The sequence below is a fragment of the Crinia signifera genome, chromosome 4, assembly GCF_055691185.1.
Source record: "Crinia signifera chromosome 4, ASM5569118v1, whole genome shotgun sequence".
NCBI classification, from domain to species: Eukaryota; Metazoa; Chordata; class Amphibia; order Anura; family Myobatrachidae; genus Crinia; species Crinia signifera.
Genome location: NC_139220.1, coordinates 134,612,024 through 134,638,796, shown reverse-complemented (window position 1 = coordinate 134,638,796; position 26,773 = coordinate 134,612,024). Strand labels below are relative to the sequence as shown.

At 40.8% G+C, this 26,773-nt stretch overlaps 1 protein-coding gene across 1 annotated transcript in view; it reads right to left on the bottom strand.

Moving 5' to 3' along the window:
• Positions 1 to 26,467, bottom strand: part of LGR5 (leucine rich repeat containing G protein-coupled receptor 5) — a 179,506-nt gene extending 153,039 nt beyond the window's left edge. Inside the window, exon 1 of the mRNA XM_083182546.1 lies at positions 26,020 to 26,467. Within this exon, the coding sequence (XP_083038672.1) occupies positions 26,020 to 26,225 (206 nt within the window). The 5' untranslated portion in view covers positions 26,226 to 26,467. The remainder of the gene's footprint in view (positions 1 to 26,019) is intronic.
• Positions 26,468 to 26,773: the final 306 nt, after the last annotated feature.

The following is a 26,773-nucleotide window of genomic DNA, read 5'->3' as shown; positions in this document are numbered from 1 at the left end:
CTGAATAGCAAATTACTGACTTGGAAACATCACATTTGCTTATGTGAGAACTGGATTGGCCCAAAAGACAACCATTTGATCTTATTGAAATTACATAAATCCGCAAAATACTTATCTATTAGTAAGCTGTAAATATGTACATTAGAAAATGTTTCCAGTTGCAGTATTTTAAAAACTCATATATCCCACATGGACTATGATGAATTTAAGGATTTTACCAAACAAACTTGTCTATTTACATAAGCAGGCAAATAGTTGAGCTTACTGAACACGGTTTGTTTTATTATTGAATTTTTTTTCCCTACAAACAATTTCAAAAAGTTCTATTAATCATTTTGCAATATTAAATATAAAAGTTATTTATCTTCCACAATAAACCAGTGAATTGTAACCTCTGAGGCTGGGCAGTAATCCCTACTGTCCCACCAGTTTAGGGCACATAATCTGATCTATATCAAGTTATCACCAGGGGTAGCACAAGGAAGCTAGGAATGTCACAGGTACCAGCACCAGTCAGTCAGTCTCACTAGGCAGCTAAGAGGTATGGGAGATAATCAGAATGCAGGAACAGGGAACAATAAGGATGCCAGGATCATAAGAAAAGGTGATGTTGCCCATAGTAACCAATCAAGTTATGTCCCTATTGCATCCTAGAACATGTTAGACAAAATCTGATTGGTTGCTATGGGCGATATCACCTTCTTTCTAAGAAGATATAAATAAATTAAGAAATAAATGAATGAATGAATCTGTTGCATAAGATAGAAAGATGAGATATCGTATGGCCTAGTTTGTAAACAATAGTACTAGCTTTTTTTTTATTTAGATTTTAAATAAAAAAAAATTATACAACAGATTACTATTTATTTTATACACCTTAAATATTGGGATGCATTTTTCATACTGAAAGGGAGATGTATCAAGTATTCACAAGGCGATGAGTTAAGAAGTTGCAACCATTAATTGTCTAGCTCTCATTGTTCAAGTGCAATCTATAAAATGTATGTAGACGCTTATTAATGGCTATGGGTAACTTCTCCGCCTGTCCTTTATAGAAGATTTGATACACCTTCCCTTTTGTATTTAAATGTAAATAACAAATCACATTTCTTCATTTGAACCTTTTCCACTGACTAGATGAGTGTTGCATATTTTATATATGATTTATCTTAGCATCCCTGTCTGCAGTATAGAGTGGGTGGCGTCCATTTTGTAAGTTGGAGTCTATGATTTGTATAAGAGCCAAGGCTCATCCATGTGCAGTGTTATCATGGTACGTCGTTCCCTTAATTTCAGAGTACAAAACATAAATCCATAGATAGTCATTTGGCGGGATGTTATACAAACTAATGTAGGGTACACACCAGAATGATTTTGCCCAAAATGACCCAATTTATACCCCTTTCAGACAGAAAATGAAATTACCAGGTGAAGCAGTTTTGCCCGGTAATTTCGGGAATAACACGGTCCTTTTTATATGTGAAAGGGCACACCTGGGTCATAAATCCCGTGTCTATGACTCTGGACTTGACCAGGGTCAAGAATGTGGGATTTATGACCTGGGTTGACCCTTTCACACAGAAGAAATACCCGTGTTATTCAGCAAATTAGCGGGTAGAAATTTTCAACACAGTAATTTGTTATTCTGTGTGAAGGGGGTCAGGCTGCTCTCTGCAAAATTACCCGGCATTTGAAATGCCATGTATTTGGTGGGATTTTCACACTTTTCTGGCTGAAACGGTTATGAGATACAATCTCGACCGATTGTATGTAAATTGGCCATTTCAGATAATTTCTGATCCTATCCCGATCCGCTGCGTGGCCCCGCAGGTTGTTAGGTAATTTCTCAGCTTCTACCTGCAGCAGGTAGGATCTGTAAATGACCATTCAAGTGGGTATGGGTCGCAATCGGTTCGGACCCGGATCGGATGCAGATCATGTGCGGGTCATGAGCTCCACAGATCATGAACGGGTCGCACGATCGTCTTATGACGCTATCACCATCTGCATCGTTCTGGTGTGTACCCAGCAGTTTGTCAGAGGTGCCTTATGCCAGCAAAACTTTTTTAAAGTGGTAACCATTTACAAGGTCGCTTTTAAAAAAAGCATCTGTTTGGCTGATATCTCACACTCTGAAGAACTCAAACTGCATTAAATCTCCCTGATTATAGTTTTTTTATTTAAAAACTGACATGGTTTATGGTATCTGTTAATAAGTGATTAAGCGTCATCTATTTTTCATCTATATCTGTGAAACGAACCTGTATCAGCCGAACCACTTTTTGCGTCAAGCAAATAAAAAGCTGTTTCCACTTAAATCATTTTTTTCATCTATGTGTTTTTATGGCACTATAAAAAAATGCTTTGAAATGAATGTTAAAGCTGTAAAATACAAGAAAAAATAAAAATGTTTTTATCAATCTTATATATTAGCAGAAAATAGGTTAGTGCTTTACAAATAATAATAATTATAATTGCAGCAACATTCCTCTAAATGATTCTCTGGACAGGCAAGAGATGGAACTGGTTTCAGTCATGTCTTTTGTCCTTGCTTTTGTCACCTGTTGATCCATTGTTGACTCGCAGGCTGACCCACAAGAGTAGATGAAAAGGACCACACATGCTAAGCTTGTTTTCCCATGTTTTTGTAATTTTATGTTAATACCAACTTGGGAACTGAGCAATATGTCTGGCTTATGTCTTTCTTCTTATTTGGGGGAAATATGATGGCAGACTACGGCAATATGTTTTCAATTGTTATATTTTTCCACTATTTAACAGCCAACAAAATTTGATGCAGAACACTAATCTGTATAAACAGGTTTACACAATCATCACATATGTCAGGGTGTGGTTAAACTAGAACCCTTCGGGTGTGCAATTGTTGAGAAAACAAAGATTGCGCTGAGTATTACCAAACAGTGAGAAAGGTGTGCTTTTCTTACTTCTATTCAAATTTTGTTTAGGTGTTCTATCATATATGAATTGAAATGTCTGCAGTCCTGCAAGCATTTCTCACTGAGGGCCAGATGTACTAAGCTTGAAAAGTGATAAAATGAAGAGTGATAAACAAACAGCCAATCAGCTCCAACCTGCCATGTCACAGGCTGGGTTTGAAAAATAACAGGTAGGAGCTGATTGGATGAACAACCAGCCATTATATTACTTTTCAAGGCTTAGTACATCTCACCCTTAGGGGCTGATTTATCACTATCCGAGTCCTCAGTTGTGTATGTGGTGTTATAATATTGGTCAGATTTGAATTGCGATAATCGATTACATTGTGCGGATATATCAATTATTACATGCAGAAACAAAGCTTGCGAAAAAGCATTGTTCCTATGATGGATCCATGATTAAGTGCATCAAGCACGAAACGCGTTGGAGCAAGACCCACAGCAAAGCCGCAAAGCTGCATCAAGTGGAAGATCGTCACCGGAAGTACGAGTGCCAAAACCGGAAGTAGCCGCACGGGATCCCCGGCGTGGAGGAGACGCTACAAGACAAACTTACACAACACCTTAGTAAGGGATAGTTAGTGCCTACCTCCCAGTAACCTGACCTGCTTCCATAACTTGAAAAAGGACTTTGCAAAAGGTCACAAAAGAGCTTAACCATTTGAGCTATATTTTTTTATTTAAACACAGTTTTTACATATATTTTTCTTTGCTTGGTATTGCATACTTTCCTTTCCACCTATTCTATCTATCTATCTATCCCCTTTTTCTCCCCAGCACTTTGTTTCTTTAATATTACAGATTAACCTTAACCCTTATCAGAGCTGCTACACATTGGAAAACATCTTTGGCGCAGAATACGCAATTTTTCTCAATCTTTTTATGGAATCTTCTTAATTCAGAGAGGTACACTTATAGAAAAACAAGAAAAGCAGCGCTATATTAATAGACAGGGCTTAAAGTGGTCCTGAAGAGGTGGTGGAACTCATGGCCCCTTGAGTACCAGGAGAGGTGGACTGCAGGTGGAGGAGTGCAATGTAGTCATCAGGTCTAGAGGAGAGGGAGGTGGCATCAGCTCATTAGTGAAACTAGTGCCATCTATTGACGTGGGTTGTGGGACATGCTTTTCTGTTGGAATTACTGTGCAGGGCCGTGGGAGAGGTGGAACTAGTTCCACCTACAATTGCAGGTGGTGTAACTTAGTTCCACCCCATTCTCCCTCACTTTAACCCCTGTTAATAGATCAATTGATAGTGGGATTGTCTGATAGAAATACTGTACAATTTAATAATAAAACATAGCTAAAAAGTCAAAGAGGTGATAGAAGCAAATTCTTTGGATAAGTTCTTTAAAATAAATGTCCTCCTTATATGCTGGTCTGTAAATATATGTTGTGTTTAAATGTCCTACAGATTCTGAAAATAGACCCTTTTTAATCAGAAAAATACCCCAAAAAGTGTCCATGGCATAATGGGTACTGAGTTTATGGGTAATAAGAAACCCCTATTACGTCTCCATTTGAGGAATGAGATTTGTTCCTTTATACCAGGCATTCCAAACCACGGTCCTCAAGGCACACCAACAGTGCAGGTTTTAGGGATATCCAGGCTTCAGCACAGATGGTTTAATCAAAATCCCTCTGATACTAATTAAGTCACCTGTGCTCAAGCCTGGATATAACTAAAACCTGCACTGTTGGTGTGCCTTGAGGACCGTGGTTGGGAATGCCTGCTTTATACTAACATGCATTTTTAACAGCAGTTGTATGTGGGGGGTGGGGATACCAAAGGAATTTTTCACCCTGGTCTCCACTTGGTTTAGATTCGGCCTTGATTTAGGAAATGAGGTGTTATGTGGAAATGGTAATCTCCAATTATGTCATTATGTGGCTGTGGTGGTATAGGATAGGTTGCATACTGTGCTTGTAATGTAGCAATTTATAGATTAGTAGTTGTCACTTTTATCAAGGTATAAGGAGTTTAAAAAATTTTCAAAAACACATTTTAGTATATTAGGATTAGTATATTTAGTATTAAAGTATGCAATCCTTAGTTAAGGACACCCTTTACCTATGTGCCGAATACGAGCACACACACTGGCTTTTTGAGGCTAGTTTATGAGTGGAACTCACACATACACAATATGCATTTTGTTACAGTTTTACTCATCCATAAAGGCAGCTGGAAACAGATTCTGTGGTTGATTTTGCTCCCAATGATTTCATTGCAAGAATCCTTCCCCTAATTCCTGAAATGACATCTTTAGAAAGAGGTTCCAGGCACTTCTTAATTGTTCCAAATACTCTTCCATTAAGATTAAAAGGAAAACATGTGTACATTGAAAAAGTTCAAGCTGCAATCACTAACACCCCTATTAAAAGCCATTGCTGGTTTCTGTTACCCAATATAATGTGCTGCTGGCAGGATCTACTAAGCAGCATTAAGAGTGTCACTCATGCTCTATATTTTGGTAGGCTAGAAGGGCAATTTGTCAATCAGTTAAATTGTGCCTCATTATTTCACTCTCTGTGTGTTTCTTTCAAGCAAATGGAAATGAAGGACTGGAACCAACAATGCTTCGATAATAGGAAATCAGTGGATACATTAATTTGATGTTTTATATTGTTTTATTAAACGTGGCTTCCCGCAAGCACTTCAGGTTCATGTAAGCTCCTGCTTTGTTCTAGCAGTTTAGATGTGTTTTATATATCAATTCAAATTTCTAACCTAATGATTTAAGGGAAAAATTGCCTCAGTAATCTGCTTCCCGGCATGAGAAATACCACTGCTTGTGTCACATCCATGCTCCTACGCACTGGGAAAATAGTCATAGAAACTTTAAAGAGTCAAAAAATAACTGTGTGGACAGACTAATTGATAATAAAAATGGGGATTGGATACAAAACTTAATGGTCTGGACCCAACCATGGAAAACTGGAGAGGGCCAGATTCCTTCAGCAGTTATAAGCCCAGAACAAACTGTGTGATAAAGGCAGACGATATGCACGATAAGGATATCGTTAACAATGTTATCGTGCATTATCGTTCCGTGTGTATGAACTGTAACAATAACGATGTGTGCTCTCAAGGGTGGTTATAGACCACCTTTCTCATTTTTACATGCAGTCAAGTTTTGACTGTGTCATTTATGACTAGTGACATATCGTTCAGTGTGTATGAACGATAAAGATAAAAGCAAGCTGATCAGTGGTAAAGCAATCTCATTATCTTTATACAGATGGAGCCATACTCATCTATCCCTTTAATAGGATTAAGTGAGCCAGAGCTGTCGGACATAATGCTATCCTAATCCCCTACTGTATTGCACCTGAGAACAATAGGCCTTGGCTCACCATGGCTATCCAGAGAAGGCTGGTTGAGGAGGGCTCCATTGTATCTTTTCAAATTGTTCAATGTGTGTGCACTATATTCTTCCTTCTGTAGGCCTGGGGAGTTCAAGGGAATAGTAAACAATATTGTTTTCTGCTTTAGTGTGTATGCAACTGTGGATATAGCAGCCTCACTGTATAATCAGGGGACAGGGTAAAAAAACGGTCAAGTATTTACCCAATATAAGAAAAAGGGGTACTTATGTATTATCGGAATTGGTACATCTGTCAGAATGAACTTAGGTCTACAGTCATTAGGTCGACCCCATTAGGTAGACTGGCAGGAAGATCGACCTGATTTAAGGTCGACATGGGCCAATGTCGACATGACCTAAGGTCGAATTTACATAAAGGTCGACATGAGGAAGGTCGACTGGTCATAAGGTCGACATGGGGTTTTCACTGTTTTTTTTATCCGAATGTCGACACAGTCGACATGGACACAGTTGGCAATGAGAATCGGACCCTCGCATAGCTCGCTTCGCTCGCAATGCTTCGGGCACGGTGGCTCGCTTCGCTCGCCACAACTTTAATAACCTCCTCCATGCCCTAGTGGATGGTAGGGCATGAAATACCGCCTGTCGGCACATGTCGGCTCAAAAAACAGTGAAAAACCCCATGTCGACCTTATGACCAGTCGACCTTCCTCATGTCGACCTTTATGCAAATTCGACCTTAAATCATGTCGACCTTGGCCCATGTCGACCTTAAGTCAGGTCAACCTTCCTGCCAGTCGACCTAGTGGGGTCGACCTAATGACTGTAGACCTAAGTTCATTCTAATAGATGACCGCTTCCCGTATTATCTGGGCGCCTGATTTTTTCATTGCATGCCACTACTTAAGGCATGCGATGTGATTTTTCATTGTAAAGACACGATTTTTAATTGTATAGTCACCCATGGGTGATTTCATACCCCCACTATCCAACTACACATGGAGTTGATTTTATATAGTGAGGGAGCGTAGCGAGCCACTGAGCCCGAAGCGTGGCGAGGGGACGCGGATTACTTGTATTCTGCGTCCCCTCGCCACGCTTCGGGCTCGGTGGCTTGCTGCGCTCGCCACACTATATAAAATCAACTCCATGTGTAGTTGGAAAGTGGGGGTATGAAATCACCCATGGGTGACTATACAATTAAAAATCGGGTCTTTACAATGAAAAATCGCATCGCATGAATTGTATGCCACTATATTGCATGCGATGCGATGAAAAAATTAGGGCACCCAGATATTACATAAGTACCGAAAAAGGTGCCATGTAAGTCATCTTTAGAAAGATAGCGATGTGGTAGCCCTCAGCTATCCAGTGATGTTTGTGCATGCATCGTGGGACCATTTTGCCATGACCAGGTGCAAATAGTTGCACCTTCGATTAGATAATGCATTGTCTATGGGCCACAGGTGCGAAAAATCACAGGTGCCCGCTCGCAGGCACACTACCCATATGTGTGATTGTTCACATGCTAGATGGCAGCAGCTACATCTGTATTTACATGTATTTGAATACAATTTACAAAGTTGAACTGGGTGCACACCTGAACAAAGCATTTATCTTGCAATGGTCCGGTATGATGTAAGGATATACAAGGGTAATGTTATAACACTGCATCATCCCATCTGACATGCAGAACATCAAATAAGAAGATAGGACCACACAATTCATGGAGTCTCCCCCTTTACAATGGGCAGCTGTTGATATGAACCACACACAAATAAAAATAACATATTAACATTATGGTTCAAGTTGCTTTTTGCAAGAAAATAAGCAAATATGTATATACAAAACATTAATAGATCATATGGGTCTACCTCAGCCACCACAACCTAACCTGCTTTCCTGCTGCCCCATTCTTTCCCGCTCTGCATTTTCAGCCCGCTCTTTACCCCCCCCCCTCTCCTTGCCAATGTCTGCTCCCTACTGGTGGGCCAATACAGTAGGTGTTGGTATTGCTTGATATCTGTAGCTGAATAAATATATATTTTTAAATGAGCGAATGCCGCGCACGTCCGAATACGGCATGGATTCCGTACAGAAAACGATCGGTTGGAACAATCCAAGCAGGGGGTGGAGAGGGGCGTGAAGGGCTGTTTGGGCTCATTACCATATGCCTATGCCCCGCGTTTCATGGGCGTTCCCATGAAAACGCTGGGCGTACATATGGTAATTCGGCCGCTGCCAGCCCATATCCCTGCTTTCGCACTGAGAGGACTGGAGTACTCGGAGCTGTCTGACCGCTCGGTCCATCATTCGATGGTCAGCGACCATCAGCAGATGGGGGAGGTTCCCACAGATGGGGGATTTGTTCACATGAAACATCCACTCTCGGTTAATTCGCTCTGCGTCTTACCGCATTTGGAAGGTGTGAGTGATCCGTACAGTAGGCGGGGCTAAGAACACTCGGTGGCCATCCGAAAATACGCATCCGTCCGAATCAACTACAATAAGGGCCATTATACAAAGGTGCAGTAGTATATACTTTGCTGCCTAGCATTCACAATAAAAAAACAAACCAAAAAAAATAATAATTTGAAACCATATGAACATGTTCTATTATATTAGATATTCTAATAAAGATTTCAAAAGAACTAAGAATCTTGGTATAACTTATTGTACTTTAGTCCTCCAATGGCCTGATTCAAAATAGATTAAAAAAAGCAAAATCTTGGACGAGACCATGTGCACTGCAGGAGGGGCAAATGTAACAGAGAGAGTTAAGGCACCATACACTATGCGATTTTGGACCGATTCCACGCAATTTCAGCACTTGGGCCAAGAAATCGCGTGAAACCGGCCCAAAATCGCATGTGTTTGACATTTGATCCGATCTGATGTGCGGTCCCGTGCGCATCGGACCGGATCAGGAGGTCGGATTTGCAGCATTTACGATCACGTCCTACCTCCTGCAGCGGCGGCTCTTAAATGAGTGGCCGGCGAGTGCAGCGGGGGGGTGTCTGTGAGGAAGCAGTCCAGCCGCGGCGGTGATCAGAACAGTGGGGCGGGCGGCGGAGACCATCAGTGTGCTGTGTGCAGCGGGCGGGCAGCAGTGGCAATTGCAAATTTAAAATAACGTGTCAAATGACTGCCCGGCCAATGATTGGCTCTCTCCGCAGCCGCTGATTGGCTCTCAGCCAATCAAAAGCCGGAGAGTCATTTGACACATTATTTTATGTTTTTAGGGAGTGGCAGGAAAAAATACAGGCATGTCCAAGTGTCTTCAGGGAGGGTGTTTGACATCAGCTCCATCCTCAATCAACCTGTATCTGTCGCAGACTTGTGGAAGGGTCAGAGTTGCGCACACTTGCACAGACTGAGAAAATCATTATACCGAGAGTGAGTTGCGAATGGATTTGCAGCTGGTCAATGATCAGTAATATTTACGCAACCCATATGCAGACTTGAACGGGTGGGATTTCACTCTGGCGGGGCAAAGGCTAACTCATCGAAGGCCGATCAGTTAGCAATCAGGTCTGAATAACCCATATGGTTTTGCCCATTTGAAAAAGATTTTGCTTTTGCGATCAACTCTGAAATCAGGCCCTTAAGGCCCCCATACACTATGCGATTTTCGGCCGATTTCACCCGATGTCGGCACTTTGGGCCGATAAATCGGGTGAAATCGGCCGAACATCGCATGTGTTTGACATCTGATCTGATCTGATCTGATGCGCGGTCCCGTGCGCATCAGATCGGATCAGGGCGTCGGACCTGCTGAAGATAAGATATATCGGAATCTGGGCACATCTTGGGTGCTTAAAAGCACCCATGATGGGTCAGATCCGATATATCTATTGCGTAGCTCTAGACCCTCTTCCGCCTGACCCCCCACAGCAGCCGCAGCACGTCACAGGAAGAAGCAGGGAGATGGGAGAGAGGAACTACCGCTGCTGCACTGTCCTGAGCTGAAAGTGAGTTGTTCTCTCTGTATACATTACACTGACATCAGGCTTGAGCCACGGCGGAGTACAGCGCCTGATTGCTTATGCGGCTCTCCATAGACTGTGTTTACATTTTAATAACACAGGAGTCCATGGAGAGCCGCACAGGCAATCAGGCGCCGTACTCCACCGGAGCTCAAGCCTGATTTCAGTGTACTGATGTTACCTGCACAGGAGTCCATGGAGAGCCGCAGAACCAATCAGGTACTGTGCTGCAACGGAGCGCAAGCCTGATTTCAGTGTACTGAAAGAACAACTCACTTTCGACTCAGGACATTGCAGCTGCGGTGGTTCCTCTCTCCCATCTGTAGCAGCAATTATTGCATACCCTCCAACATTTGAGGGGATGAATTCGGTACAGGGGGCGTGAACCACTGGAAAAGGGGGCATGGTCAATACTCCTTTCCAATTCATGTGGCCCAAACAGCTTACCCTCTACACCTCCGGGAGCCGGCTGTACCTGTCTGGGGTCTCCATGCTGGCCTGGCGGGAGCTGGGCAGTGGTGGGGGCGCGGAGGGTCGGGGCAGTTTCCTGGCAGCAGGTGCTGCTCCGGCTAAGCTGCCGCCTCCCCCTGCGGCCGCCGTTGGTTTGTCCGTGGCTCGTCCCTTCCTCCGCCTCCCCGGATGCTCGGGATGCGGCTGGGCCACTTGTCACACTGGGGGTTGGGGGTGTTGGAGGCCTCTTTTCCTGCCGGCTTCCTGCTGGGGTTGGTGGGCGGGACACGCTGGCGTCCCCCTGTCGAGCTGTGGGGACCGGTGTGCACTGCTGCAGCATATACAGAGAGCGCACAGTCAGTGACAGGTGAATTCGTATTTTAAAATATGGTAAATTACGGTACATCCAATTTGCATCAGATAAATCACATGAGATTCATCTGACGCAAATTGGATGTAAAAATGGCACATCATGTGTCAAATTGGATGTAGCCTTCCTGGGAAGCTGCCGGGGAAGTTCAAGGGAAATCAGATGCAATTTATAGGTCAGACAAATCTTTCTAGTGTATGGGGGCCTTTAGTCTTGGAAGTTGACTTTGCTACTCTTTTGTGGTTTCTATGTCATACACCAATACTAAACTGAAAACATGACAGCGCCTCTAGGGTAAATAAAACAAAAATAAACAAGTCAAAAACACACCACAGCTAATTACCTATACCCCTTTCACATCGCACTTTTAAAACGGTAAATTGACGTTTTTTTCCCTTTTTAAAACGTTTAAGCCTGCACTGTGAATGCACCACAGCCGATTTACCGTTTAAAGTTAACTGGCATTTCGAACCGTGTAAAAAGCAGAGTCCTACACGGTTCCTTGCCGTTTTTTGTGCAATGTGAATGTGTACAATGCTATGCATTCACAGTGCAGGCTTAAACGTTTTAAAAAAGGGAAAAAAAAACGGCAATTTACCGTTTTAAAAGTGCGATGTGAAAGGGGTATAAACCGGTATTTAAAACGGTAATCTGCGGCAATGTTAAGGTTCTGACCCGTTTTAATTACCGTTTTAAATACCGGTTTTTAAAACGTGTCGGCGATGTGAAAGTGGTACTATACAGTAGATAACAAGCATGTACCAAAATAACATGGAATCAGGTAAACAAGCTGTCCACACAGCCAAGGAAAGTAGCAGGAGGGACATAGTGAAAGTAACAGACATTACCAGTGAAAATAAAAATAGTTTTGTTAGACAGCATTAAGGAGAAACCCACGGAGTAAAAGTATCCACTGTTGTACAAGAACAGTTATATTTGGAGATAAATTATAGTATTTGTGAATTTATTTTTGTACTGAAAATTACTATTTTTCTACAAGAGTCGGTGTACTTAAAATATTCAGTTTACACAATTCTACAAAGTCTCCTTCCACCCCTAATTGAAAGTGCTAGGTTAGTAAGCATACACTGCCTGTGAGCAATGTATGTACAAACAAAACACAAACAAACATACTGCAATCCAGTAAACATCTACTCCAGAAATAAAGTGACATACCTAATACACACAAAAGTGAGATATATTAACAATCTACAATAGCGTTGCGATTCAATTACATGCAAAGGCCCATAGGAGGCATAAGGCCCTGAACGATTTTGCAGGGTAGAAATATAGCTTATTTATGCTGGGGCCACAGAGTTGTGAACATAAATAGCAATGACTTACCTGAAAGTATATAAAATGTGAACAGACACGTGATATATTTCTATAGGTACTGCACAGGGAAGAACATACCTCTTATGATATGGCTTAAGGTGCCCACACTGTACAATTGCCGGGTGCGATGAGATGCGCACTCCCGCGCACATCCCACGTACAGCTCAAAAAAGTATGTGCTGCACATACTTTTTGAACTAGATCACATTGCATGGCATGCAAATCTAGTCCATAACGCATACAATTATTGTACCTATGCTGGACCAGGAGCATTTGTGTCACTCTAAGAAAAAGTGACACAATGAATAGTTAATAGAATATTACGTTCCTATAAGGTGTTGGAGGTCCTCTCTTTTTTTCTCCTGTAGTACTGGTCTCTGGGACTCGAGATATGTTTGTTTATTGCGGTGACGAATATTTGGAAAGAGAATAGGTGCAAAACAATGTGTAATACCATTGTGTATGGGTGAGGGATTGGTGGAGGAGATCAAGGTGATAGCATACCCTGACTTACAGGGCAGACATAGAATTCAACCACAAAACGGTTTATTTACAATGGCAGGTAAAGGGGGGATGCGTTTCCCTACTTACGAGGTCAGGCTATACATTCATATGGGTATCTTTTAAATTGAATGGCAACATACCTACACTAATACTCTAGGTCCTACACAGGAGCACCCATTGACGCATACTTATCAGACATACCTATGGCTTCTGCAATGTACTTTCACTTTGAGCTGTGACAGTTTTTAGCACACAAACTCTCCACCCCATCCCCAATGCCTATCTGCTTTTACCTTCAATCTCTGTATTCACAGTTCCCTCTCCTCATATCCAGCAATTTGAAACAGATCAGTGTCCCTGCAAAAATTGCTTTCACTTTGGTCCATCTAGTGGTCACTGGTGGTACTTTACCTCAGAGGTGAGGAGTAATATTATATATATATATATATATATATATATATATATATATATATATATATATATATATATATATATATATAAGAAATAACTCCCACTGAGAACTCTCATATTAGAAAAATGACTATAAAAGAGGTTTTAAAAATTATACACTAGAAAACATTATGTAATACAGTATAAGCATATGGACATTATAGGAGTCCTCAATCCCACTACCCCCCTTTCTAGCTCTCCAGTTTATCCCTACAGATGTTGCCTCCCCTTTGCTTATGAGTGCTCTCTCACCTCCTCCCTGAGCATCTCATTGTATGCCTGCCTCAGGATTTACCCTGCACTGCTCCAAACTCTGGAATATACTGGAGGCTCTTCCTCTCCTGCCCCATCTTCCTACCCTGATCACAGGTCACTGCTGATCTCCCACCTCCCTGAGCACCTTCTTCCCTGACTGCCTCTGGCTTTCCAGTGCACTGCTCCAATCTGTGGAATGCCTTTCCATGCTCAATCAGAATCTCATCAAGCCATCCAGATTTAAACGTGCCCTCAGAACTCATACATCTCTTTAATGAATCTAGTGAATTATAAACCTCCAACATTTTGACTCACCAGTATGCCTCCATGTTTCCACCCATAGCCTTTCTAGAATGTATTATTAAAATGTATTTATAAGGGTTCCGTAGCGCCTGACAATACATAGATTAGCTAAAAACAAGAATACAATGATTACAGTACCATGCAATATAAGACACATGCATGGTAAATAAAGACAGTTCCATCAGGGGACAGGTCACTAGCACAATTATTAGGGTGACAGAGATATATTCTGAGAAAAGTACATGAGGAGAGAGGGGCCTGCTCGTGAGAGTTTACATTCTAAAGGGGAGGGCCAGACAGACAAAGAGGAACACAGAAGGGGTAGAAGTGAGCATAAACAGAAGCTTAGGATAAGAAATTGTTAGATTTAGCCACTGGTGTTATACCTTTTCTCCTTTTGCAGTCACTTTATTATTATGTGAATGGTGGGTTATAATGATGTAAATACCTAATTAGTGGACCTGTCTATAACTAGCCTATATGGTTGCCACTGAACTTTTGCCATTTCAACAGCATGGAACAATGTTTGTGCTAGTAAAAATGTTACATGTTTTGTACACAAAGCACATATGTTTAACTGAAATGTATATTTATACAGCAGACATAAATAACCAACATAATACTCATACAAAAAGTAAAGATGTGGAAGACTGGCTTAATTTACCAGAGTGAAGTGATGCTGGTTTAACGAGGAACATTTCAACAGACTCTAATCTAGGTTGGCGTGTAGACTGAAAAGGTCATCATGGTGCACGTGTTAGCAGCTGGAAGCAGGCTCCCTATGCCAGGACAATTGTCCTCCGCACTTCAGGCCCCATAACACATTGGGAGATAGTTTGTCATGCAAACTCTTCAAGTTGAAATATAATGCAACATATTTTAGTTTTCCATTCAAATACAATAATGATTTTCCATAATGTATAATCCAGTGGTTCATAAACTTTTTTGAATCACGACATCCCGGAATATCTTTTTCTTTTTCACGGTGCGGATAAAAAAGTTTGTATTGAGAAATTTAGAAAACAATATTAAATTATATAAATTGTATTTATATGTCATCCTTAGGTTTAATTATGAGGTGAGGGACAGGATTCACTTATGTTTGTTCACATAGTTTATGATTTATAGCCACGAGCACTGGTTTTCACTATTTCAATGACTATAATTTGTATTGCTCCTGAACCACTAACTCGAGGCACCCCGGCAAGGGTCCCGAGGCACCCCAGGGTGCCTAGGCACACAGTTTGGGAACCACTGGTATAATCTAAAACTTGTCAGAGGATTGATCTGACTAATTTATACCCCAGAAATAAGTCATATTCATGTCACAGACTCTTTCTTCTGACCCTTATTTTCTCCCTATTCTTTGCACTTTAAGGACTTTCCATTTTTTTGCCATTTGTATATCATACGATATTGGCGACCTTGAGTTTTTGTTTTAAACTGAAACTGCATTTGATTGGAATGTTCAATTGGTGTTATTTATATTTATTTTTAGTCTTAATAACATATCATAATAAATGTATTATTATAATTATTATTATTAATAATAATAATAATAATAATAATGTATAAGCTTTAAACTCCTAAATGAAGTACACATCTCTGTATAATCCAGAGACAGTTACTGTATTTGCTGGCGTATAAGACTACTTTTTTCCCCTGAAAAACATGCCTCCAAGTGGGAGGGTCGTCTTATACGCCGGGTGCACTTATATAACAAACTCTATATTTTGAGTGGAAACGTTGGGGGGTCGTCTTATACGCCCAGTCGTCTTATACACCGGCAAATACGGTATATTTATGTTGGCTTAAATTGTTGCTATGCAGGGTAAATACTGGCTGCTTTATTATTACACTGCAATTTAGATTTCAGTTTGAACACACGCCACCCAAATGTAACTCTCTCTGCACATGTTACATTTGCCCCACCTGCAGTGTAACATGGTTTTTGCCCATTTTGAGAACAAATTTTCCTTGCGATCAAGTCTGAATTAGCCCCCAAAACTGGGAACCATCTCTGCCACATACAACCACATACACATTTCTGAACCTTCCAATAAGTAGCGAAAGCTGTAATCCGATATCAATATTTTGTCTATAGTGCAATATAGAGCCTGTATTCCACAAGGAACAGCTGTTCCCCCTTTTGCATCAGAAGTTGCTAATGTATGTGCTCTCTGCAGATGCCACTATTTTGCACAGATCTGTGTACCAATTGTGTCTGTGCTATGAGCATTTGAGTAAAATCAGCACATGACATAACAAAACATAAATTTGAAGCCCACAATTTTGCTGCTTCATAAATTAGCTTTAGTATTATTATTATTATTATTATTACTATATATTGGTCTACCTGTGGTTAATACATCAAAAAAAGTTATTTGGGGTTATTAGATGACCATTTTCTCAAAAATCCTCTTTTAATACCTATTGTATTGTATCCTTACAATGACAAAGGTGGCAAGCAATACTCCCATAATAATGCATGACATTCGGGGCACCTTGTGACATAACGTTTTTCTCAGTCCATTAAACATTTACCAAGCTTCTTTTTGATGACACATGCAACCACAACTAGGTAACAACTAGGATCATCTCTTAACAAAGGAACATTATAAGCGCGACTATTGAGAAGGCATTGCAGTTGAAGAAAATAAGAGAAACAATAGTAAGAACATCCAAAAGCTTACCACAGACCCAAGCTTTCAGGGTAACCTCTACATACAGTATGACCAATATCCTCATATCTTCTAATATCTTTTTAAACCATGAAGTGGGACTCATTTAAAATGTGGACTGTGGGTCACTAGAAAAGATAGTTGTTTTTGTGTTCTATACTTTTATATATACAATTATAGGAGCAGAAAAATGTCTCGACCAAAGTTTAATTGGTGAAATTGTAAGAAATGGCCAACTTAGCTAACTCATCTTCCTAAGACAAATTACTTTCGCGCCAATTACAAATCAAGAAAAATACTTAATTTATCCCAATAAAAAGATATCTTCTTGAATGTTCTTGAACAGCGCATACCTTCCCAAACAGAGACGATTCTTTAAAGGTCTCTCAATCTCTCATAATTGTTGGAAATGTGTCCAGCCACATGCAGACCTTTTTTTTATTGTAAATGGCTCTGCCCATTGAGCTGATTTTTTTTAGTACAAATACGTTACTTTGCAACTGAACATCTAGTATATTTCTTGTCATTAACTCCAGAATGTCCGCTCTTTGTTATATATCCAAATAAAAGAATTTCCGAAGGGGGTTAAAAACGTACTTACATTTAATGCAGTGTCTCGTAAAGCCATACTACCACCATCTTTATCCCTATTTAGATATAAACTTTATTATCTATTCCAAATGGAATGGGTGGGAGAAATGTTGGAGAGAGACAAGAAGGTAATGTAGGTAAGGTTCATACATGCACACACGCAATGCTGAGTCAAAGTCCAGAAGATGGCTAGTCGATGCCCCATTGACCACCCGGCCCGGCCCTTAGACTGCAGCCATATTTTTTGCACCGCACTCACAGTTTATGAGGACATGCATGTGTGCTCCAGCTTTCACTCAGAATAGTCTGCAAATCCATGTATGAAGCTGAATAAGGCCCATAATCCTCTTCTTTCTGATTTATTGCAAGATGTGTGTGTGTGTGTGGGGGGGGGGGGGGTGAGCGCAGATAATATATTTTTCTTTCACTTGTATTAATTACATTTAAATGTTGCATTTCAAATTTACAATGTCACATAGGATGACTTTTCTCTTCATTGTTAAGTTCTATGTTACAACATTATACAATATTTATGATCTGCTTTATGTAACAAAAAGGATCCATGGCATTTTTTTTATCATTTCTGCTTTATTGTTTCAAACATTTTGTAACACTCCTGTATTTGTATTTCAATTTGTCAAACCCTATAGCATTGCTTCGATTCAAACATAATTAGAAAAAGAGATTTAAGAAAATCGGAGCAATTTCAGTTTGCCAATATTATTGAAGTGTATCTATTCACATATTAAAGCTCGAAAGCTAGTCTGCTACCTTCTGTGTTTGTGCATGTGTGAGAAAGAGATGTAGTTTCACTCTCTACCAGCAGATGGCAGTGTTTCAGAGACTCACGGACATTAGACATTATATTTATATATATATATATATATATATATATATATATAAATACTGTACTGATACTGTACTGCCTGACGACGGGCCAATAAAAGGCTCAAAACGTTGCAAACTGCAATTGTGATGCTGTGAGATTATTTCTGAGACGAGTGCCGGAGTTCGCCTGTATACATACCTTTCTTTCCTCCATGGCACCGACAGCAACTGATGAGAGCAAGTGCCGGCTGATCACATATATATATATATTAGTGCTGGGCACGTTAACGCGTTAATATCGCGTTAACGCGCCAGCACATTAATGGCGATTAAATTTATTATCGCCGTTAACGCATGAGGGGGGGGGGGGGGCGCGGCGGGATGGGGGTGCTGAAGGAAGCAAAAAACCCACCACCCCCCTGGCATTGGGCAAATAACCAACCCCCACCCCTGGCAACAAGCAAGGAACCCACCACCCTCCTGGAAGGAAGCAAGCAACCCACCACACCCCTGGCATGGAGCAAGGAAACCACCTTCCCCCTGGCATGGAGCAAGCAACCCACCACCCCCCTGGCATGGAGCAAGCAACCCACCACCCCCCCTGGCATGGAGCAAGCAACCCACCACCCCCCTGGCATGGAGCAAGTAACCCCCCCACCCCCGGCATGGAGCACAAAACCCTGGCAACAAGCATGAAACCCATTATAGCAAGAAGCATGCAATCTCCCTTGGCAACAAGCATGCAATCTCCCTTGGCAACAAGCCTGTAATCCCCCCTGGCAACGAGCATGGAACCCCTGGCAACGAGATTTTAGGTAAGCGGCACTCATGTGCCTATCAGTGCGATAAATCGCAGTTAATCGCAAAATATTTCATGCGATTAATCGCGATTAAAAATTTTAATCGTTGCCCACCACTAATATATATATATATATATATATATATATATATATATATGATTAGTTACTTGACTTTACTTATTTTCACCATCTCTTAAAATACTTTTATAAGTGTATATTTTAATGTATGTTGTATGTTGCTTCACCTTACTGTAATTTCAACAAACAATTTGTATTTTGCAAGCTATAACCACATTTATATGTCACTGTCCCTGTGTCTCTATACAACTATCTTTCATAAATCTGTCCAGCGGATATCACAGATCCACAGTCCACATTTTGCATGTGGGCAACTTAAATCACAGTTGCAGAGAATAACAGACGGCTGCTACTACAAGCACATGTTTACAGCCAACTAGCTATATTGTATGTCCATTTAGTACAGACATATTGCTGCAGTCTGCATCCCCTCACAAACAATACGCTGCTTATTTTACACATCTTTATACTATTATTTGAATTCTCAGGAACATGGGGAGAGAGAGAGAGCTAAATATGCTTGAATATTGTATTACACACTGCATAAAACCATCTTAATTTACAGCAATAAACTGTCATTCATTAACAGTAAACTACCTCTCCAGTATGATGATTAACTGCACACACCACTCCGTACTCTTAAAAGAGCACATGAAAATACTACAAAGAAAATGATTATGCAACTGAACTTACTACACTGATACTAGTAGAATGAAAAAAAAAAAAAGAAACAATGCTTTCATCATACTCAGTAGGAATATGCCATTTATGTGCTGCTGTAAGGCGGAAAGCACTGATTAAAGGTGTGGGTCTAGCACAATAGCTACCACACTGAGACTTCCTATTTGACACTGTTTGAAGTGATATCACATAACGCTAGTGTTGGATCTTATTGTTCCTACTATGCTTTACCCTGTATGGCTTCTTCCAGTATGAGAAGTGGAATATTTCATTACTGAACTTGAGTTCAATTAAAGCAAGTAAATGACTCCACTGACATTGTAGTAGTAAGGCATTCATGACTTGCAAGATTGTACTAAATCTTAATACAAATACAATAAAGTGAATTAAGCAGTGAAGGCTTAAACCTTCTTTAAATCTGATAAGCTAATTCATGCAAAACAGTGAAAGGAAATACAGATACATATACTGTATGTGTGGCATGTTTATAACTAAAGATTGACAAGTTGTCTATTTTATGCTATCAAAATGTAACACCTTAAAGAAGAAATCTGGTAATAACACTCACAGACAGCTTAGAGTACACCATAAACGTGTCAGAATATAGACAAGATTCCCCCCCAAAATAAAAGGAAGCTATAATTGGAAGGAAAGATGGTTAAGTGCATTAAGAAGTAACAAAACAAAACATACTACGATTATTTCAAAGCTAGGTATATAACTTTTTTTTATTTTTTTTATTAATGGGCTTTTGTTATTTTGTTTGAATGTCACACCACAATTACAACTATTTCTGCTATTGCATTTCACCAGCCAGGTTCTCCCTTTTGGGGCTTGCTGCTACATTCTAAGACGCACAGCTACATTTTTTCATGGGTTTGGTTATGGAAAAAACGACATTGGTATGAGCTGTATCTAGATTCTTACAGACACCAGTGGGGTACAGTTGTTTCTGAATTACAAATAAGAAAGCATACCATCTCATTACTTTACCATTAATTATGGTACTTGTGAGTTATCTGGGCGTCCGATTTTGGTACTAGATCGCATACGATATCGCATGCGATATCGCATGCGATTTGCGATTTGCATGCGATATCGCATGCGATTTGCGATTTAGCATGCGATTTGAATAAGATTTGCTATTAATTTCATTACCCCACTATCCCCAAAGTGTGTCTATCAACGTGAACCCGAAGCGTGGCGAGCGCAGCGAGCCCGCGAGGGGCGGCGGTACGCGTCCTCCGACCTTTTCATGCCCTACTATCCACTAGGGCGTGGAGTGAGAATAGAATAGTGTGGCGAGCGCAGCGAGCCACCGAGCCCGAAGCGTGGCGAGCGCAGCGAGCCCCGCGAGGGGACGCGGACACCTTCACAGGTATCCGCGTGCCCTTGCGGGCTTCACAGGTGTCCGCGTCCCCTCGCGGGGCTCGCTGCGCTCGCCACGCTTCGGGCTCGGTGGCTCGCTGCGCTCGCCACACTATTCTATTCTCACTCCACGCCCTAGTGGATAGTAGGGCATGAAAAGGTCGGAGGACGCGTACCGCCGCCCCTCGCGGGCTCGCTGCGCTCGCCACGCTTCGGGTTCACGTTGATAGACACACTTTGGGGATAGTGGGGTAATGAAATGAATAGCAAATCTTATGCAAATCGCATGCTAAATCGCATGCAAATCGTAAATCGCATGCGATATCGCATGCGATATCGTATGCGATATCGCATGCAAATCGCATGCAAATCGTAAGTACCCAAATCGGACGCCCAGATAACTCACAAGTACCTTAATTATTATATTAAGACACTTTGAAATAGGTGGCCTTTTGCAGAGGTATGTGACGTGTGTCAATCCAGCTTATATGGAACTACACATTCCAGCAATCCTTGCTATAGTTTTGCTGTTAGATCCTGCTAAAACTGTGGCAAGGCATGATGGAATGTGTAGTTCCTGAGTAGCCAGAGTGGCACAGTTGCACTACCCTTTGTATTATTGGTACAGATGTATTAAGCCTGGTAAAGAGATAAAGTGGAGATAAAGTGGAAGGTGATAATGCGCCAGCACACCTAACTGTCCTTTTTCAAACATAGTTGATTGGCTGGTGCGTTATCGCCTTCTACTTTATCTTCACTTTGGGCAAGATGTACTAAGCCTTGAAAAGTGATAAAATGGAGAGTGATAAACCACCAACCACTCAGCTTCTACCTGTCATTTTTCCAACACAGCCTGTGACATGGCAGTTGAGAGCGGATTGGCTGGTGGTTTATCACTCTCCATTTTACCACTTTTCAAGCTTAGCACATCTGGCCCTTTATCTCTTCACCAGGCTTAATACATCTGCCCCATATCATGCAAAAATGCTGCAGGCACTTAAAATTAATTTGTACATGCTGTAGGATTACACCTAGAGGATTATACATCAGAAGGACACATTAGCAATAAATACATCCTATTGTCCTACATGCACAAAATTATATAAGAAGCATTGGGTAGTTTTTAAGTGTTAGAGCAGAATGATCATATTTAGTCAAAGCTCCTATTGTCGTTCTGGATAAAATGGTGAAGCTGAATTTCTAAGGAGACACCTAAGCTGACTTAGGTGCTTTGATCTATATACACGTTACCAGACAAAGGTATCATATTTACACAAACCACTGATGTTTTTCTGCTAACATATAAGAACCCACCTCATCTGTGGAAAAGAAGCTGAGCAGAAATTAAATAAAACCAACATGAACAGCAAGTCAGTGCATCTGGAGGATTCAAAGTTATTCACACAGAAAACAGAACCCCCGGATTAGAGCATCAAAACAAACACATAACATTTAAATAGGATGTTGTAAGCGACCACACATGCTTAAAGGCAGTGAAAGAGCTCTTTAGAACGACAGCTTGTTCTTCCCATAATAGAATTGTACAAAAATACTACCACACAAAATCACTGGAGAAGCATGAAATAATAAAGACTAGCACAAATTGTGGTAAAAAATGTAATAAACAGCATGTGTAGGCCCCAAATTGCAGTTTACTGTCTGTCTCACAAATGCATAAGTGTTATTGCACTTTGACTGGCAAAGATCTTGTATCATGACATACTGTATGTAACCATGCCAAGTAATATACACATATATTCAAGGGATTGCAATGCTTTCTTGTACATGCAGCATATTGCGCAAAATGAGTCTCCAACACACAAGACCACCTTGTTACAAATGATTTCAGTACATTTAATAAGAACTAGGCTCTCAATAAAAGCTATCACCTGTTCTCTGATTTAAAGGCAATATGGATACAACAGGTGCCAAATGAAGCAATGAAATAAAAATATAATTTACTCAAATGACTACAAAATATAATGAATACATAAGCTGTAAGTAAAATAAATAAAAATAGCAATGATATCTGTATAAGTAGTAAACAAACTGTAGAATTTTAGTAAATATCAGTACTCTGCAGTAGCCTATATGGGAGACTAGTGACCCAGCTCTGTTGGTATTTCTGTTACCATAGGTAACTGTGCTTGCAGGACTAAATGAATCTTATTAGGGAGCTGATACATGCAAACTGCATCCATGACTACCTTATTCCACATGTGTGTCATTTATAGCTGTTGTATGCTGTATGTCTACTTTTTCCTTCTAGAAAATGCAATAGTTCTAAAGCTACATTTTTTATATTTACTTACATACATTTTCTAAAAATCGCCCAATTTATGTTCAAATATGTAATTAAGAAATCCCATGCCTCATGGGTTACTGAAACAGACTATGTGAAATGTATTTATTAGCATCTAACAATAAACAAGGTATAGAATTAATGCATGACATTCTTGAAAGATAGTACTTGAAATTAATGTTTGTCTGTAAATGGTTCATTTTATTCCACCACTTCTTTTGTTACTGCACCTCTATGCCTTACAACTTTGGCAAAGAAAGAACAAGCAAAAGGAATAGAGGAACAACAATGCTAAACACTTAAGTACATAACTCATAGAAACATGTGGAAATGTGCACATTACACTAGGAACTGAGCTGAGCAGGCAAAAAAGTACCTGGTATGTTATATAAATGAGCGACTATTTTATGATAACCCCCTATTACTGGCAAACAAATGCCTTAATGATGTATCTTAAAGGTTCTCCTTTGGTCTAGAACTAAAATGCAATTACATACACAATAAATTATGTATTTCCTGACCTACAGTATATTAACATTAATGTCTTCAGGGGGGTGAAGCAATACAATTCAAATACGGTATATAATGTCAATATTTAGGATTTACTAAGCTACCGTACTCATACATTGTTTATGAATGGGAAAATAATCATTTTGAATGCAATATGAGCTTAAATTTGTCACCTGATTTCATTTTGTTAGTAAGCACGTGCTACCATAGTGCCACTACTATGCTGTAGAAAAACACCTGCCATGGAGAATGTCTCAGCCTGTATGATACAGTAAGATTTAACAAGCAAACTTCACCTCTTAATACTACATTAACACAGGCTTTCCTTTATTTTTATGCTTTGTTTTCCTACTCCAGTTAAAGATTACTTGCACACTTCAAAGCCATGTCTCATAAACCAAAGGTAGAGATTAACTTTTTTTTTTTTTTTGCAACTGTAATCAACATTTTCCTTTGCCTCACTTTTAATAGCCCTGACAAGGAGAGACTGTGTTGTAGCTCATCATGTAACTTCACACTGGATCAACATTACTAAAGCAAATACTGTCACAACCACCCCCCCAGGAATGTAACCCTTTATGCTGTGGACATGTTGTTAACTTACTGGAAAGAGAACTGGCAGGTGAAATGATAAATGATAAAAAAAAATTGCTTTATTGGTCTCACAAAGATTGAGTTGGAGTGATTTTGTTGGGAATGACACATTTGTGCAATTGTGATGTCTACTGTCATATACTATCTGTTTGCTGCATGCCGGACGCCCTGTTTGCCCGCAAACAGCTATTTTCTGACTGTATATAAACTCCATTCATTTAAATGTATTATCTTCACAGGAAGAATAGATCTCTAAATCACTTTATGGCTGTGTGTAACTTTAAACAGATGAGCTGCAAGATAGCAGAGCAAATATACCATGCAGATAACACTATTATAGCATACGACTTATATTATTAGAAATCTCTAAAGGATCTAAATAACATATTTTATGGTATGTGTCACACCTAAAATATACCAGGTCAATCACTATAAATTGGCAGGACTACAGCAGATAACTCAGTTTGATGTAGAAAGTTGGACAGCAAGTCACATAAGGCACTGCCATAAAATACCAGTATTCTTGGAAGATGAACGTTTGATAAATGTCTTGCTGCATTATTTTGTGACACCGTTTTCTTATTCACACATGGGCTGCTACTGAACTTGACCCTAGCTCAGTAACTTACCTACTCACTACTATTTCATGTGACTATCTGATTTATCTGGCACATCCCTGCATCCATTCTCTTAACACCAGCTTCCTTCTGATCTCCCTGACTGATCACTGATTTACACTGGGTGCACTGATCCCTGATTTACTACAAGGCTGCTCCTGATGTTACTCCCAGTGATTCCTGGCTTCATTAGATACTCCTCCGGGTTCTGTTCTATGATCCCTGACTTATAGCAGGGCAGCTGGTGTGCAGAAAATGTCCCATCTTGATTTACAATTATGCCTTTGGTGTCAAAGCCAAATATTGTTTAATGTCCATCACTTGGGCAGCTTTGTGTTGGGAACCTGCCACTGAGATCTCTAACACAACACAACACAACATAATACATACAGTACTACTTATCTATAGGACACTTGCATGCATATCTTTACACTTGCAGATTTGACTAGTACTGCAGCAGGATATGGTGCCATAAAATGTAATAGACAGTTATACCAAATATAGCATAACTATAAATGTGCATGCACTTTATGAGAGGTACCTGATAGCATAGCACATGTATGATACCTGCTTTACTTTCTCTGAGTAGTACAGTGTTCTGAGCAGTATAGTGTTCTGAGTAGTATAGTGTTCTCATCCCCCTCTTACAGCTTGGAAGCAGTGATGTACAGTATACAGCAGAGCCTGGACAGGGAACTCTGGCCACTGGTCCCACCTGTAGCCTGCTGTACAGTGGCAACACTCATAATTGTCAGCGACCTGTTACCACTGCATGCCATGCTTTCTATACAGCAGTCCCATTAATAGTACAATCATAAACTATATGTTGTAATGTAACAGCCACACTGCAGTGCACCTCTAGTCAGTACAGCCTCTACTTCACATTTTTATACAGTTGTAATGTCAATTGCATCTATTTTCCCTGTCACTGGCCCATAGACATGTCAATATATACTGTGTATATGTATATATATATATATATATATATATATATATATATATATATATATATATATATATATATGTTGGACTTACAGGTAAGACGTGAAGATGCTGAGATTGGCAGGCACCGCATTGAGTCCCCGGTCAGAACAGTCCACTCTCATCATCATAGCGTCCTGTTCGCAAAGACAGGGTCCCGGACAGGTCCGGTGCTGCTGCTTGCCCTGTTTGGCGGCGCTGACAAGCTGCAGGGTGCACAGGACCGAGCACATGAGCAGGCTGCTCCGGGAGATATCCATGGTGTGGGTGTGATGCTAGGTCCCGCGGGATGTAGTGCTCTAGCAGGACGGGGTAGCATGCATCGCCCCTCCCCAGGGCACTGGGCAGTAGTAAGGGGCTAGTAGCAGTGGTAAGAGGTTGTTGGCAGTGGTAAGAGACTAGTAGCAGTGGTGCTTCAGTGACAGGGAGCACGGTGTGTCTGCCGCAGTCGCCTCTCCTCTCACTGTGCTGCCGCCCGGAGCATCTCACGCTGCTTTATCCCAGGGCTGGAAGTCTGAACTGCGCGCACCGTGACGTCATCGCAGCCCCAGGGCCACTCACAGGACGGAGGGTGAGCCAGTGTGTGACATCTCTCCGCTGCTCCCCTGCCTGCTATAACACAGGTAGGGACCGCTTGCTGCATGCTGGCACTTGTAGTACCACAGAGGCTGGAGCCATGCAGTTTTGCACTACCACTGGTCTGTGTAAATCTCATATGCTACAAAACAGTGCCTCACAGTCCTCTCCCAGCAGCTACTGTGTGTCCAGCGTTCTTATTAACCATAAAGTGGTGTTTTTCCTACGGGCC